The sequence below is a fragment of the Euprymna scolopes genome, chromosome 24 (assembly GCF_053919585.1).
Source record: "Euprymna scolopes isolate OS-2025 chromosome 24, ASM5391958v1, whole genome shotgun sequence".
NCBI lineage: Eukaryota > Metazoa > Mollusca > Cephalopoda > Sepiida > Sepiolidae > Euprymna > Euprymna scolopes.
Window position 1 is genome coordinate 39,803,957 of NC_136505.1, and position 17,017 is coordinate 39,820,973.

Genomic DNA, 17,017 nt, shown 5'->3' on the forward strand with positions numbered 1-17,017 from the left:
CAGTTGCTATTTATATAGAGGCCTTGAACCAAACTTGATGTTTCAGAACAAATGAAAATGATCTCTGAAACAACCCTAGCAAACAAATGACCAAATCAGTATGAATGACATAAAAGAAAAGGAAATATGTAATTGGTTTGATCTGATGTAGACCTAAAACCTGTCGAGGCGAGGGTTTACCCTTCAGTGTTCGAAATGAAAATGCTTTAACTCGTTTTTGCACGACCAAATTTGTGCATGCATTCACTTAAATTATTAAAAACAAATAATATTATTTTGGACCAATCAGAGGATTTTCTGAATTTATTTAAAACTAGCGGGGGTACCCGGCGTTGCCCGGGTTTTTAGAGGCGTGTTGGGAGGGGGAGGGGTAAATGATTACAAAGCAAAGTAATAACCCCGTTTAAATATTAGGTATTTTTTTAGATTAGGTCTACCTCCACAATTTTCTTTTAAATGACGACTTATATAGGTTTTCGACTCTGCTGAATACGGAAGTCACATTAAAATTTTGCAGAAAGAAGTAGTTATCAAGGAATAAAAAGTTGTTTATGCATTGTATTCTTTGGCGACCATCTTTGTTACACGCATAGATTTGTTTATGGCGCGCGCACGTGCATAATACAGACGGCCGCCAAAGAATATTAACGATCTCATGGTGTCTTTGTTTTAACATCCCTGAGCAACAAAACCAGAGATGTAGTTATACAAAGCAAGTTGGTATGCATATGTCATATTTAAGTGAATAAAAGAAAAATACAATTCGCAGTTTTGATGTCGACGTAGAATTTGATTAATCTGAATTTGATGTTACAAAAGACATACGCGTCGACTGAAGATTACTTTTATTAATAACTTTTAATCAAATGTAATTTTTGTAATGGAGAGAGGAAGTTTCGATTACAACTTTTCAGACCTATGGATAATTCACGGCTCTTAAATTATGTAAACTTCTATTTTAAATACATATAAAATATTTCTTTTGTGAATTTATGCTTTTGAATTCATTATTTTGTTTGTCATCTAACAATTTTCTCGCTCTCCCACATTTATTTATAAGCCTCAAAACCGTTTTCACTAAAAATGTTTCAAAAACTGATTAGCCTCCCCAATTTCCCACTTCTAAAAATGGAACCTCCAAAAACTCATACCAATTACTGAAGCTTATGGAAGAAAGACATTGAAACAAACATGTTTCTGGTGCTACCAGATCAGGCTGTCTGAAGATATTGGCTTCCTGAGACGAAATGCACCTAACATTGATGCTTTTTTTTGTTTTTCTACTTCTTTTTGCAAAACCCAAAACAAAAACAACTCACCTTTGCCATTTCGCCTTTCTATTTCTATCTTCACCGCTTCCTGACTGATTTCCTAACTTAAAATGTACAAAACATTAATACTGTAACCCTTTTCCCTCTCCCATTACAAAACTTATTCATGTTCTGTGGAGCAGAGAACAAAGACTTAAAAATCCGCTATAAAACAACCAAACTAAACCAAACCAAACCAAACCACACCCTACAAACTAGCGATTGTTTCCTCTCTCTATATTGATCGATTTTCAATGTAAACACTGGACTCAGCTTTTAGAACTAATCAAAAACAAGAGGCATAGAATTTCAAAGAGACTTATCTCTCTTTCTGTTGATTGAGCAATCTGATGTTTAGGTTGAAAATTGATCAATGCCACAGCTGGAAGATTTTTAATCTCAATCTCTTTTTTATTGCTGTAAACAATTTTTCAATTTATATAGTTTTTTGTTTTGTTTGGACAGCTCTATATATTTTATCGCAAATTTGGTAACTATTGTTGTTTTTTTTTTTTTTTTTTTCTTAGTTTGGTTTAGCAATTCATTATGGAGAAACTGACACCGGGCAGCGTTTGCAAATTTATTTTGAAAATCACTTTGAAACATTTGATGAACGAATAATTTCATGAAATGGACCTGTCGATTGACCACCGCGTTTGTGCATTTTTTAAAAATTACCAGCTGGATACAATCAGGTTTTATTATTCCAATTCCTGCTGTTCATTCAAATCTGAAGTCATAAAAATTGGTCAGTCATTTCATAAGCTGTATAGCAATAACATACTGAATTTTCAAGTTTACAACAATTTTAAATGCCTGTACAAAAAAAGTTATCTATTGATAACATCGGGTGTGTCATTAAGTAGCATTTAGAGCATTTAAATTGAACTAATTTCATTTCGAATGAACGCTGAGATATGTCTGGTTCACAAATGCATTAGTACCCAAAAATTAATTTTTTTAAAGGGTCAAATAATTTTAAAGAAATGTTTCAAAAAAAAAAAAACGTTCAAAGAAATTTGTTTTTATTATAAAATCGTAATTCAGCGTGCTGCATTGTGATTGGCTGATCAGTGTGTTACGTCAGAAAGCAGCTAAACCCGAGTTGCTGCTCGGCATAATCCGGTTGTTGATGTTATGTTCAAACCAAAGCTGAATGAACGCTTACATACACCTGGTCCACAATATGCACTAGTACCTTATGTTTCAGACAATTAGTGTCATCAGTAGTTTGCAAACAACATCTAGGCTTGGACATATCTTTAGATTTGCTGCTGAGAGAATTGCCAGCCATGTGCACCACTGGATCCCTGATGGAAGAAGACAGCCAAAAATGAACTGAAAGCAGATTATTGAGAGCAAGCATGTCAAACTCAAAGTCACTTCAGTGCCATAGGAGTTGATTTGTATTATCATGAGGGCCTCAAAAGTTTAACAATATAAATAAAATAGTTTTGCTATTATTTTTTTTTCAATTTAGAAACATGCAAATTCAATTAATAGTATACATATGGTTCAACAAAAGATAACAAAAATTTTGACGATCTTCATCTATTTCAATACAAAAGCAAAAAATACATTATACATAAATTCAAAACAGACATTCATCAACAAGAATTCAAAGACTTTCACTGTTCTGCACCAAGGCTTCACATTTCTTTTGTTAACAATTTCTTATATGTGTGGTTGAAATTTCTGTGTAGTGCCGAGTTTGATGAGAGATGACAAATGTTGATTAGTCAATCTTGTTTGTTTGAGATGTTTTTGTTGATTTCATGAAAGAAAATAACTGTATTGCACACAAATATGTGCAATACAAATATTTAAAATGAAAAATCTAAAAAAAAATACATGATAAAAATTAATGACCAATAATTAGCTCTATGCTTAATTAAAAAAGTTGTAATTAGACTTCATCTAAATATATAAAAGGTAAAATGTGTGTGTGTGTGGGCATGTTTTTGTGTATTCGGCAAAGGCTGTTTGTGGGCGTTTACTATTCTTTAGAACTTTTTATATACTCCCTAGATTATAATATCAACGATTTGCGAAGGGACTTTGTGTCTACATTAATTTTAATCGACTTTTATAAAATTCATGCTATTATTTCTTCTCGCGTGTTTGTTTATCTTTTTCGCATAAAAGCGAAACTGAATCGAAACAACTGCCAGGGATGTGGGAAAACCCTTCATATCAGACAATTGCTATTAATTTGGACACTCCCCTTTTTGTGGGGAGCTGGTTTTCCCAAATATCTAAGGGAAACAAGCAAGTATGCAGAAAGCTTCAAGCTTAACTGGCTTGCAGCCAAAGTTAAGTGCGTGATGTTTGACATCATTAAATTTATGCTCCTGTGTCAACTCATTCACTTAACTTTTAATTGTTTGATTTGAACGATTCTCACTTCCTCTGCCTTCTTAGCGTCGCAGTAAGATATCACGTTTTCTTTCATTTTCCTTTCTGCCTTTGCCTCAAGGCTTTGGGTTCGAGCCTACTTGCCTACTAACACATTTTTTTTTTCACATTCTGTTCCTCCTTCATTTTTTTTTCCTACACACACACCGACAAACACCCCTGCTAGTCTTTCATAAATTGTTAAATAAAATTATTTTCTTTTATAGAGACGGCTTCAAAAATAGTTGTTACTGCATTTAAAAAGGGAGATAATCCTCAAAATTCAATATAACTGTCTAACTTTCTAGTTTAAATAAGGGATGGTAGTACGCACACAATAAAAAATATCATTTTAAAAACATGAAAACTACACATTAGAATAAGGAAACTTTAGTTAATTCTAGTGGTTAGGTGCAACCATAAAAAAAAATCATTCAGGCTAAATTATTATTTAGCGTAGATGTTTTATTTTATTTTTTATAAGACTTCACTGAAAATTATCTTCTCTCACTTCTACTATGCCGAAACGTGCCAAACCCCTGCTTAAGTTTGAAATAACATTTTCTTTTATCTGTCATGTTTATATTTAAAATAGCACTTTATTTGCTCTGTCATGGTTATGTTTGAAATAGCGTTTTCTATGCTGTCATGCTTAAGTTTGAAATAACATTTTTATTTATTTATTTATTTTTTAATTACATTTTCACCCCAAACAAGGCACATTGCAACTTTGATGTAGGGGGCTACTATCAGGGATATAAGTTATAGGGGTACTATGTGGGGAGTTGGGCAGCAAGATGTCGGTTTACGTTACACTTGAATTTCTTTGGTCTATTGCATTTAAGTTCTAAATAACATTTTCTTTGGTCTGCCACATTTAAGTTTACATTTTAAATTTAACGTTTTCATCATGTAAAATACAGATTAAAAAATATCTGCTGTTGTTCTTGTTTCTTTCAAAGGTTTGATAAAACAAATAAATGACTTCAAACCTTTACCAAGCAGCTTCCTCGTACATCATGATGATTATGCGCGTGAAATATCTCAAATTTATCAAGGACGTGATCCGAAAAATCCAATGGTAAGTATTGGGATCAGCTTTTGTGTTATTTGTTGGTTGAGGTAATTTCTTTTGTTGTATATAGCTGTTGCAATATTTTTTTATATGATTAAGAGGATATGATTCCCCCCAAATTAGGTGATAAGAACTGACCAATCAAATCGAAAGACACTTTGCTACCAACCAATATGAAACAGGAATCACTCCATAAAATATACTGGATATTTTAGAATTCTGCACATACTTTTCGTTCTTCATATGAGAAGGAACACTATTCTTTGTCTCCAGACATCTATGGATTGACTCCCACTGGAAACTCTTCTAAAACTAAAAATGGGTTACAGCTTAAAAATAACACAATGAATAATATGTAATATTGTCCATATTTCCCTTAGTTGGAGGTAATTTCTTTGTTGTATATAACATAATATGTAATATTCATTTTTTTGTGTGCATTTTTTTGATGTTTTTATTGGATGAAGACAATGATGACCATTGTAACATTGTAGAGTTTACCAAATTTTATTTTACTTAAGTAATGGCATTCTGAAAATAATGGTGGTGAAGTTGCTGTCATCTTCAACTATGTACTCACCGTGTAGTGTTGTATAATTTTCTCTATATCCTCAAGAAAGATTCAGATCTACCTCTCCTCACTTCAACTATAGGTTAAACAGAGCAGATTTTGCAGCCAACTAGATGGTTTACATTGTTTAAGTTTGCCTATTTGTCTTGTAGATTGGAGATTTGAGTATCCGTTATTCCTATGCTGGTACCGTGGTTGAGGGTGATGTTGAACTTGGAACACCAACAGAGGTAAGTTTTATCGTTTGATCAACTTATATAGTAAATGAATGCAAAAGTCCATATTCCAAAGTTCATGATGTTGACCATCTTACAATTCCTTTAATTCAGTTGACATTTACAATTCCTGACAGTATTTGTTTCGTAGGACAAAATCAATCACTTAATTATCATATCAATTAATGAATTTCTTTTGTCCCTAACTCATCAGAAGAAATATGATGAGTTAAGGGCAAAATAAATTCACTGATTGATATAATAATTAAGTGATTGATTTTGTGCTATGAAACAGATACTGTCAATAATTGTAAATTTCAACTGAATTAAAGTAATAAATTGTAACATGGTCAACATGAATTTTGGAGTATAGACTTTTGTCATTCATTCACTATATTGCTCTGTAATTATATTGAGCTTCTTAAATAAGGATTGGTATATATTATAAGGAAATAAAGTATATTTTCACAGAAATATATATATACATATACATATATACATACGTGAGTCAAAAATAGGTGGACAATGTTGTAAACCTTTCTACCTGTGGAAGTGGCAGTCTTGTCATGATAAAGGCCAATGGGTCAACCATCCGGCCGCAATAAAAATGGTCCTGGCTACATATACTAAAGGAAAACAAATCAAGTTAAATTATGTTTGTTTTAGTTGTTGAATATCGCAGAGATAGGTAGCCAGGAAATAAGTTTATCAGCAGAACAAAGATATATGAAGTTGTTCACAAAGGAATATAAAAAAAACTAAAATAGGATTGTTAATCAAGGTGTGGTAGTGATTCAGGACAAAAGCACTGAACAATAAAGGTCGATATATTTAGTTTGTGGTCAGTTTTAGATGTGGTGATGGGTTTTGTGACAGTGTGGAGTCTTGGTTTGTGACAGTTGGCAACAGTTAGTTAAGGATAGTTGTGAATTGAACATGGTGAAAGGCAAGTTGTGACTCTGTGCATATCGAAATGAGCTGATGTCAACTGATGAACACGGCCTCAGCAGATGACTATGAAGCTGTGGATGCTAGCGTTCAGAGGATTGATGGTGTCACACACACACACAACTGATAATTGCAGAATGTGTCAAAGTTTGTGGTTTTTGTGTTTTGTTTTATTTTTTATATATTTGTGAACCTATATACACCTTCCTCGGCAGTTAGCAATGAGAGAGGCAACAACATGGCCAGAAGAGAAGACGAAGGATAAGAAGATTACAGAAACAATGTTGAGGTCGGCGTTTGTTGTTGAGTGTGGTAGCACTTGGTATCACACGATCAACAGAGTTTTTAATAATTTTATGTCTGGCAGTTCTCCATTACTCCAAAGTATCATGGTAAATAGTAAAATTTTTTATGCTTAGATTGGAAGGTCATTTGTTTGGTTCATTGAAGTCAGATGTATTGAGTCAATGCATGACGAATTGCTGAATGTTTTTTTTTAGTCAAAGTCACTCCAGACTTGATGCAAGGTGCTAAAAAATATTACTTCAAAATCTAAAAATTAGCTAATTATAACTGTTTGATACATAGATCCAGAAAACAGCAATTCTTCCCCCTTTGTTAGAAATATCATTCATGGAATGTGAGAAATAAAGGACAAATATTGCATCCCTGTGCCTATTTTACAAGTATGAAGGTGCTCTGACGAACTCCAAGCCCTTGTAACCTCCACCCCGACTAACCTGACAAGCAGTAAAATCTCACCCCCACACTGTAGAGATCCCTAGATGCCAGACAATTGTCTACTCAAATAGTTTCTCCCTCAAACTGTTGGACTTTGGAATCCCCTGATTGTACTGATACACAGAAGTTCGGGTGATGTAAACAGACCTCTGACTGCTTAACTTCCTACATGGTATCGCTCCAAATTTTGTATCAAATAGTAGCCCCTTACATGCAAGTGGTACTGTGCCTTGTTTAGGGTGAAAAAGCAAAAAAAAAAAAAAAAAAGTGAAAGTTACAAAGCTGGGTTTTTTTTGTTTTTTTTTACATAGGCATCACCACATTATCAAGGCCAAGAGGCCACTCAAGGATAAGGGTTACAGAGTGTACAGTAGAAATTGGACAATATAGTAATCATTAGTAATGAAAATTTGGTAAATTTGATAACTTATATGGAACGGCTCATCAAGAACTTATTTACGTTAGACTTGAAGACAACCATATTGTAGTCAGCCGGAAAGCAGGAAAACGGAAGACAATTCCACAGGCGTGCAGTTCTAAGAAAGAAGCTTTGTTCATGGAATCTACGTTTAGGTTTAGGCACAGATAAAGAGTGGGGGGAATTATTGTTGAATGTAAACCACACTTTCTATTCTCCTGAAATATTTTTGTTCAACGATAACTGTTTGATATGTAGATTCCAATCCAGAGAACAGCGATTCTCCCCCCTTTATCAGAAACATTGCTCATGGAATGTGAGGACTAAAGAACAAAATAAGGAAAGTTAGAATTACAAGACTGTTCAAAGTGAAATCAAGATCCAGTTTCTACTCTCTTAAAATATTACAATAATGTCCGTTACTTTCCTCCCATTTTTATGTTTATGTAACAGGGGCGAAAAATGAGGACTAGTTCACAACTGGTGAAGAAATTGTTTTTATTTCCCATGTGGTCGCACCGCATTCACAGTTTACAATTCTTCAACGTGAAAACTGAAATAAACAAAATGAATGCAAAGAGTAGAAAAGAATACCTAATAACAATGTCCAGTAAATTTGGGAAATAATTAGAATGAAAATCTTCGTTTGCTCACCTCTTTTATGCCTCAAGTTGGCGCACATGCATAAAGGTGCTTGCTAACAGCATGCCATACTCGATTTTATGTAAGAAATGGTGTTTACATTGATTTTTTTCTTTACATAGAATTGGGTTGTGCAAAGGGAGTTAATTTGTTTCCGTTTACAGTTTATGTTCTGAAAAAATACATATGTAATGTTGGCCGTAATCAAAATCTCCATTTTTTGTGAGGCATATTTTTTTTCTACTCATCTTGATCAAAAAGAATATAATCTGAATTAGTCGTAATGTGTGTAAGGTAAGCAGAATCCCAAAAACGCTGCGCTTGATTGTCCAGTTCTCAAAATATTTGAAATCTAAATGACATTTAAATCAAATATTTTTTTTCATTAAACTGTGCTCCGATAAATCATAAAGCCATTTAATCTAAGAAACTAAAATAAATTCAAGATAACTCTACTCCAAGGTCAAAAAACAGTGAATAATAAGTGTCAAATGATTAGATTCCTTCAAAATTAACAAAGGGGTGATAACTCTTGCCTTTTCCATTGCAGTACAACATCCTAATGTTTTTCTTAAAGAAATTGTATTTGCATTTATTTTCCAGATTAGTGTTGTGGCTCGTCAAATATTTAACCAATTAGCCCACTACCAGACACAGGCTGGGGGTACACTTGAGCTACTCCATATTGGAAATTGGTCTCCAGAGGTAAGAATACATTTTTAGATTTTTTTTTTTTTTTTTTTTTTGTAACATTTTGACAAGCCAGAAAAACGTAAAATGAAGAGAAGAACATAGGAAGCACATTGTCTTTTTACGCAAACGCGTACTTGTGCGTTTTCAGCAAATGCGTACTTGCTGCACACACACGGGGAGATTATTGCTAGTGAGCCATCAAAAAATCAATTAACCTTTCCAACCCTGCATGGCCGATATATCTGCCCTAGCAACATAGCTAAAAAGATAACACAGCCAATATTTTGGCCTTCTAATAATATGTTATCAAATAATTTTGCTAATCGCCTATTGTGTTTTTGGCTAATTAATGCTTAATTGAGTCTGTGTTCGAAGGGTTAATAAAGTTTATTTTTTTTGTATGTACGTGTTTCTAGTCTTCATTCTTTGGTCATCACTTCCCAATTGCTGATCTGTATTGTTGCATTGTCTAGTGGCTATTGAAATCAGGTGAATAACTCGTGTATGGAAGCACAAGGAACTTGGAGGTTTTAAACATATTATTGAGGAGAGAACAAAAATTCATCTATATAAAAGGCAAATGCACGCGCGCATTTTTTATATGTATCAAAAAGACTTTTTTCGCCGATGCTCCGGGGGGGGGTTTACTATCGCTTAGAACTGTTTATATAGCTCCTAGATAATAATATCTACGATTTGGGAATGCGGGTCGCGTCTAGATTTATTTACAGCGACTTTCACAAAATTATTGCTATTTTTGGCTTCTCATGTGTTGATTCGGCTTTTTCGTATAAAAAGCGAAACCAATTCAAACACAGCATTGTTCTCGGCTTTCATGCTGAAATGTCTAGAAAGCAATCAGCTTTTGATCAATGTGAAGTTTCTCCTGATATCAGACAATTGCTATTCGATTTGGACAATGGGGAGCTGCTTTCCCCCCTTTCCACCATCATCTGGGGGGAAGCGAAAACTAAAAATACTGCGACGTCATCATAATGATCCCGGGATGACCTCATTTAGCGTCTTCTTGTCAATCCAACCTCTTTCTCTTGCTTTATAAGCCTTAACTTAACACGCTAATCAATTACTCTCATTCGTGGTCGAGACGGTGAAGTAGTTGGCTTTTGTTTCCACCTCCGTGTCAAGGCTTCCAGGTTCAATCCCACCTCCCGACCAAAACAATTTTTTTTCTTTTGCACCTTTGAGCCTGCCTGCCTACTACAACTTTTTTTTTTTTTTTTGCTCAACACACAGCTCCAAAAACCTGGGCAACGCCAGACACCCAGGCTAGTTTATTATAAAAGCAAAGCTAAAATTAATTTCTTGTTTAAATTTCTTACTTAGCCATAAAAAATGGTGGACGAATGAACAGTGTTGATGAAATATTCACTCAAATCCCTACATGGTGTGGGAATGTCTGATATGGCTGCTTCCTCACCTAAAAACCGTCCCCAAATATATATATATATATATATATATATATATAAGTAAATAAAAGTCCTATTATTTTTCTATCTAATTTACATTTGTCTTTATGGTGTGTACGAACACAGTATATAAATTAACTGAAAAGAGTTGTCCTTTCTAGAAATGTTCACAAAACAATTAGAGAATCAGCATAACTAAGTAATGATTGGTTGATTTGTTTGTACAATTACAACTGATGACTAATTTGAAGGATTGAAATGGATATATATATATATATATATATATATATAGTGTCGAGATGATTAATCAGAATCGGAAAAATCAGAACTTTTTAAGGAATTGGTATCGGAATCAGAAAATATTTTGCCTCTTTCCCGATGCCAAATATGATTAATTTAATTATCTTATTTTATGTATTTCCTCTGCTGGTAATAATAACAAAATAATAAACATTTATTCATTTTAAAAATCACCAGTAAAACAAATCTATAGATCACTCCCTACAAGTGTGCTTTTATGTTTGAGAAAATATATGCGCTCTTATGGTAATTTGAAAAATAGTTAAATCTTTAGAGATTTATAATAATAAATCAGAAATTGAATATGGAATCAGTAATTGTATCATAATTGGGAAAAATATTGGAATGATCCCATCACTAATATATATATATATATATATATATACGTTTTATTTTTATTACCGTATCTTTCTGTTAAGTTACATTATTGTTTCAGCTACCCGGCCGTTTTTTTTGGCCATCTGTAGCTTCCTCAGACTTTTACAGAAATGTTTGTTATTATGGGGTGAAAGAGTGAATGAGGTCAGGGGAGGGATGCGAGCCGATCTTCTTAACAGAAAGATACGGTAATAAAAAATAAAACGCATATTTTTGCTCTACAACAGTATTGAGCACTTTCTTCAGTTTTTATTAATTACCATTTCTACTATATATATATATGACACGATCATGTTGACATACCGGTTCTTGCCAGATCATCAAAGTAATGATCAGCCTGGCCAGATGGGTGACCATTTGGGAAGGCTAGGCACTGTATGTACTGTGCCGAATCATAGAATAAACTTGCCTAGCAGGTAGGCAACAAAGCAGTACTCCGTGTAATGGTGTATTGGCAACCTGTTGCAAGATGCGTTTCTGAACCTGCATGTCAAGCACATGTTTGCCGCAGCAAATGGTAACATTTGAAGTGTGTGCGATATGAAGCTGCGACTCGTGGATCACCTAAAACACTTTCTAGCTCGGGCTGGCTCAATCCTAATGAGCAAAATGTATACTTGCGTTCGAGTTCTGCCAACAACGATATATATTAGTGATGGGATGATGCCAATGATTTTCCTGATTCCGATACAATTACTGATATATATCTATATATATATATATATATATATATATATATATATGTGATGGACTCTTCTGTTGATTTCAACGTATGAGGTTCCGCCACAACAACGAAGTTGCTCGGAAATCCACACAGATGATTTGTTTATAGTAGTGAAGGCTTTGTGTAGAACAAACCACACTTTTTGGTGTTAATGCTAACTTTCGTTGGTGCAGATGACTACCACAGAGCAGAGGATACAGTAGACCATAGGCTTTTAAATCTGAGTTTCCTTCTCCTAGACTGGTGGTCCTGGATATGACCTTAAACTATATCTAGTGGTGAGGCCCCAGCTTGCGGGCTTTGGGGAGTGTTGAGCTACCCTTTAATTGCCATTGCTCCCAGGTCCACTCTGACCCGGAGTGGTAGTACCTGTTAGGGTCCCAACTATGGGTTGAATAGAAACTGACTTGAAAACAACAAATATATTCTATTAAAAAATTTTCCTTCAAAATCTTTGGATTCGACATTAAATAACCCGAAAAGGGTTGATATGCCGTAAAACAAAAACAACCAACCTAGACTGGTTGTGCATCTCTCACAGTGAATTAATGTGCCCTTCAGATACTAACCTAGAAATTTCTATGACTTGGTGCAGTACATACAGCACCAAGCCTTCCCAAAAGTCACCCATCTGGTACTGGCCAGGCTCAACGTGTGTGTCAACGTGATTGTGCTGTATATATATTTATATAATAATAATAGATGACTGAATTACAGTTCCAAAATTTTAAAATGAGGTATGATTGTTTAAATTATTTGAGTTAATCAAACTAACGTTCTCATTTTGAGTGTTATTTGCACAACGTTTCGGTCAGTGTAACCTCCGACCTTCTTCATTTGGATGATTTTTATTGACTTTATAAATTTTTGTAAATTTATTTTCACTTTAACCTAAATGCGAAACTTCGAAAATGTAGAGCTAAACCCCACTCCCTCTCCTTTACCAAACATGGCGACATACACCTGTGGTAGGTCGGAGGTTATACTGATAGAAACATTTTGCAAATAACACTCAAGATGAGAAAATAAGTCCAATTAATCCAAATAATACAAACGGATGACTGAATGTTTAAAAAAAAAAAAAAAAAAATCATTCATTTTTTTTTTTTTTTTTTTCCAGCAAATATTCAACAGGGAACATTCCGAGAATAATCTACATACGTGGATTCTTCGAGCAATTGGTTTCATAACAGCTTTCTTAGCTTTTCACTGCCTCACAAATATCTTCCATACGCTTGGTAAGTTTATCAAAACTATTCTATTGCAATAAAATTGAGACGATTTCATGTGTATGTGTGCGGGTTTCTTGGGCATCAACGTAGCTTTGAATTATATTTTTTATTTATCCGAATCAAAAATTTAATGCCGTAAATTAAAATGAAATAAAAAAAAAAATCCTATTTCTAGTTTAATTACTATTCTCTTATTTTACTCACGCGCAAGGCTGACACTATGCAATGTTTTCCTTTCATGTTATTGGTTAATAGGCTCATAGATAGGGAGGGAGAGTGCACTGATTATGTAACAAATACCATGAAGGGAAAACGTATTATGTAGTGTCAGCCTTGCGTATAAGTAAAAGAAGAAAAGCTTCTTTCTTAGAACTGCACGCCTGTGGAACTCTGTTCCGTCTGCCTGCTTCCCTCCGGACTACAACTTGGATGTCTTCAAGTCTAATGTTAACAAATTCCTAATGAACCACCCCCCTAATTAAACACTTCATAAAATCTCCTCACTAACGTGATGTACTTGCAATAACCCTTATCCCTGAGTGGCTTCCGGGCCTTGATAAGTGGTGATCACTGTGTAAAAAAAAAAAAAAAAAAAAAAAAAAAGAAAATAGTAATTAAACTAGAAATAGAATTTTTTAAATTTCGTTTCATACCGGTCGATTATCAGAGCTTTAAAAATATGTTAATAATATTTCTTATTGTATTTTTTAAACCCGCTTTACCTGATTAAGTAAGTTTACTCGCAAGTTTAATTTATATTTGTGCCGAACACAAAATAAGAATAAGCAAGAAATATATTTATAGTGATTGTCATTTATAGGGAACACTATTTATAAGGAATGCTATTTTAAAACTGAACTGTCTTTTCATATCCGCACATTTGTACCTGCATAAGTCAAAAATAAAATAAATTGGAAATATTTATAGTTTACCTTCTGGTTCCCGCTTTAATCATTATCATACCATGTAATCCAGACTGTATATCCCGTTAAAAACGGAGGGAAAAAATTATTGCTCGTTGACTTAGAATGAGTGTCTTATGCCAAATTGATAGTTGAATATGATTACATTCATGCTCATTTTTATGTTAAATACTAATCCATAATGTGTGACTTCCCATTTCTTAAATTTCACACTTAAACTGAGCGATTACACACACGAATTTGAAACAGCACCAATACAAGACGCATTTTCGTTTCGGAGGTGTCAACCTCTTAATAACAACATTGTGAAATAAAAGAAAAGAAAATTACATCAGATTATCCTCTCCTTGATAAAGCCATGTTATTGGCGAAAATTCGGACCTTAACAACAACAAAAAAAAATGTAAAAAAAAAATGATTTTATCATTTCATAACATTTTCAGGTTTTAAAATGTTCTCATTTAAATTCATATAAAAAATGTTTTCATTTAAATTGATATAAAAAAATGTTTTCATTTAAATTCATATAAAAAAATGTTTTCATTTAAATCCATGTAAAAAAATGTTTTCATTTAAATCCATGTAAAAAAAATGTTTTCATTTAAATCCATATAAAAAAAAGTTTTCAGTTAAATCCATATAAAAAAAATGTTTTCATTTAAATCCATGTAAAAAAATGTTTTCATTTAAATCCATGTAAAAAAAATGTTTTCATTTAAATCCATATAAAAAAAATGTTTTCATTTAAATCCATATAAAAAAAATGTTTTCATTTAAATCCATGTAAAAAAAATGTTTTCATTTAAATCCATATAAAAAAAAGTTTTCAGTTAAATCCATATAAAAAAATGTTTTCATTTAAATCCATGTAAAAAAATGTTTTCATTTAAATCCATGTAAAAAAAATGTTTTCATTTAAATCCATATAAAAAAAGTTTTCAGTTAAATCCATGTAAAAAATGTTTTCATTTAAATCCATGTAAAAAAATGTTTTCATTTAAATCCATGTAAAAAAAATGTTTTCATTTAAATCCATATAAAAAAAATGTTTTCATTTAAATCCATATAAAAAAAATGTTTTCATTTAAATTCATATAAAAAAAATGTTTTCATTTAAATCCATGTAAAAAAAATGTTTTCATTTAAATTCATATAAAAAAAATGTTTTCATTTAAATCCATATAAAAAAAATGTTTTCATTTAAATCCATATAAAAAAAATGTTTTCATTTAAATCCATGTAAAAAAAATGTTTTCATTTAAATCCATATAAAAAATGTTTTCATTTAAATCCATGTAAAAAAATGTTTTCATTTAAATCCATGTAAAAAAATGTTTTCATTTAAATCCATGTAAAAAAAATGTTTTCATTTAAATCCATATAAAAAAAATGTTTTCATTTAAATCCATATAAAAAAAATGTTTTCATTTAAATCCATATAAAAAAAATGTTTTCATTTAAATTCATATAAAAAAAATGTTTTCATTTAAATCCATGTAAAAAAAATGTTTTCATTTAAATTCATATAAAAAAAATGCTTTCATTTAAATCCATATAAAAAAGTTTTCTAAAATGTGTAACTCTCCATTTCTTAATGCATATTATTTTCTATTAATCTTGTAATTTGCCTGGAATATGCCGACAATAATGCGGTCTATATTCTACACAAGGAGTTTTCCATACTTATTCATATTTTTTATTTTCTCTTTTTTTCAGTTGATTGGGTTCCATTAATAAACCAACTCGTCAGTCTCGGCTTGTTCTTCTTGAACATTTTCTTGGCCACATCTTTTACAGTTACTGTGATCGCTTTCTGCTGGCTGATGTTTCGGCCGCTCTATGCTTTCGGCCTACTCGTACTGGTCAGCATTCCCTGGATGTTTGGTTGGAAAAGAAAAGGAAACACCATGTCAGCACGATATCTACATAAAGAATAAACTTATTTTGATTACAGAAGAAATTAAAAAAAAAAAAAAAAAATTAGATGATTCCGAGCATCAACCAATGTGATATCAGTGTTTTTTAAGACGATAAAATGTTGTCAGCTACACAACTTGATAACGAACCCAATTTTCGAAACAAAACAAAGTTGAAATACAATTTGACGATATAGTGATTCCTCATCTGGCAGATATGTTTTAGATTGTTTTCATTTTTGGCTGTGTTGTTTTCACGTTTTTGATGGTTGTATTCTTAGGCCTTCTTTCTTTCATTTAAAAAAAAAATTCTTTTATATACAAGACAAGGTATATCACCACTTGAAACATAAGGAGCTACTATTTTGAATCGTGTCTAACAGGGACTGTGGAGAGTTGAACAACGAGATGTCTGTTCACACTACATTTAAACTTCTGCATGTCAGTACAGTCAGGGAAGCAGGAAACGGGGAGGGAATTCCAAAGGTAGCAGTTTGAGAGAAGAAACTAGAGTAGTACATATTTCACAAGGGCTTTCCGGCATCTATAAACTTCAAGGGTGAAGGAGTAAAATTTTGCTGCTTATTGGGTTAGTCAGGACTAAATACGTTGAGGGAGCACAAGTGCTATGAGTTCACCAGAGCACATTCCATTAATATGCTTGTAAAAATGGCACAGAGATGCAACATTGTTATCAACTACTCAACTTGATAACAAACGCAATTCTCCAAACAAAACAAGTTGAAGTACAATTTGATGATATCTTCGAGAATGAGGAATCACTATTTCTATGTTTTAGACTCTTGTTTTCATCTTGGTTGTGCCGTTTTCATGTGTTTGACGGTTGTACTCTCTGGCCTTCTTCAGGTTACTTTCATAATAGTTGTTAAACTTGTGAAAGTTTACACCTGAAACAAGTATCAAATCCGCTGTTTCTGAATTTTTAGGATGAGGATTGGTTGTTCGTATTATTTGGACTCATCTTGAGTGCGATTTTCACGAAGTTTCGGCTGATGTAACCTCCGACCTTCTTCAGGTGTATCTTGTCGAACTTGGGAATGTTTCTGTCAAACTTGGGAATTTGGACGGAATTTCATCCAGTCATGGCTG

General features: G+C 32.8%; 1 protein-coding gene across 1 annotated transcript in view; it reads left to right on the top strand.

Moving 5' to 3' along the window:
* Window positions 1-16,121, top strand: part of LOC145246669 (transmembrane protein 43-like) — a 48,235-nt gene extending 32,114 nt beyond the window's left edge. Inside the window, exons 7-11 of the mRNA XM_080108383.1 lie at window positions 4,667-4,785; window positions 5,503-5,580; window positions 8,918-9,019; window positions 12,957-13,074; window positions 15,708-16,121. Of these exons, the coding sequence (XP_079964509.1) occupies window positions 4,667-4,785; window positions 5,503-5,580; window positions 8,918-9,019; window positions 12,957-13,074; window positions 15,708-15,928 (638 nt within the window). The 3' untranslated portion in view covers window positions 15,929-16,121. The remainder of the gene's footprint in view (window positions 1-4,666; window positions 4,786-5,502; window positions 5,581-8,917; window positions 9,020-12,956; window positions 13,075-15,707) is intronic.
* The last annotated feature ends 896 nt before the right edge of the window (window positions 16,122-17,017 follow it).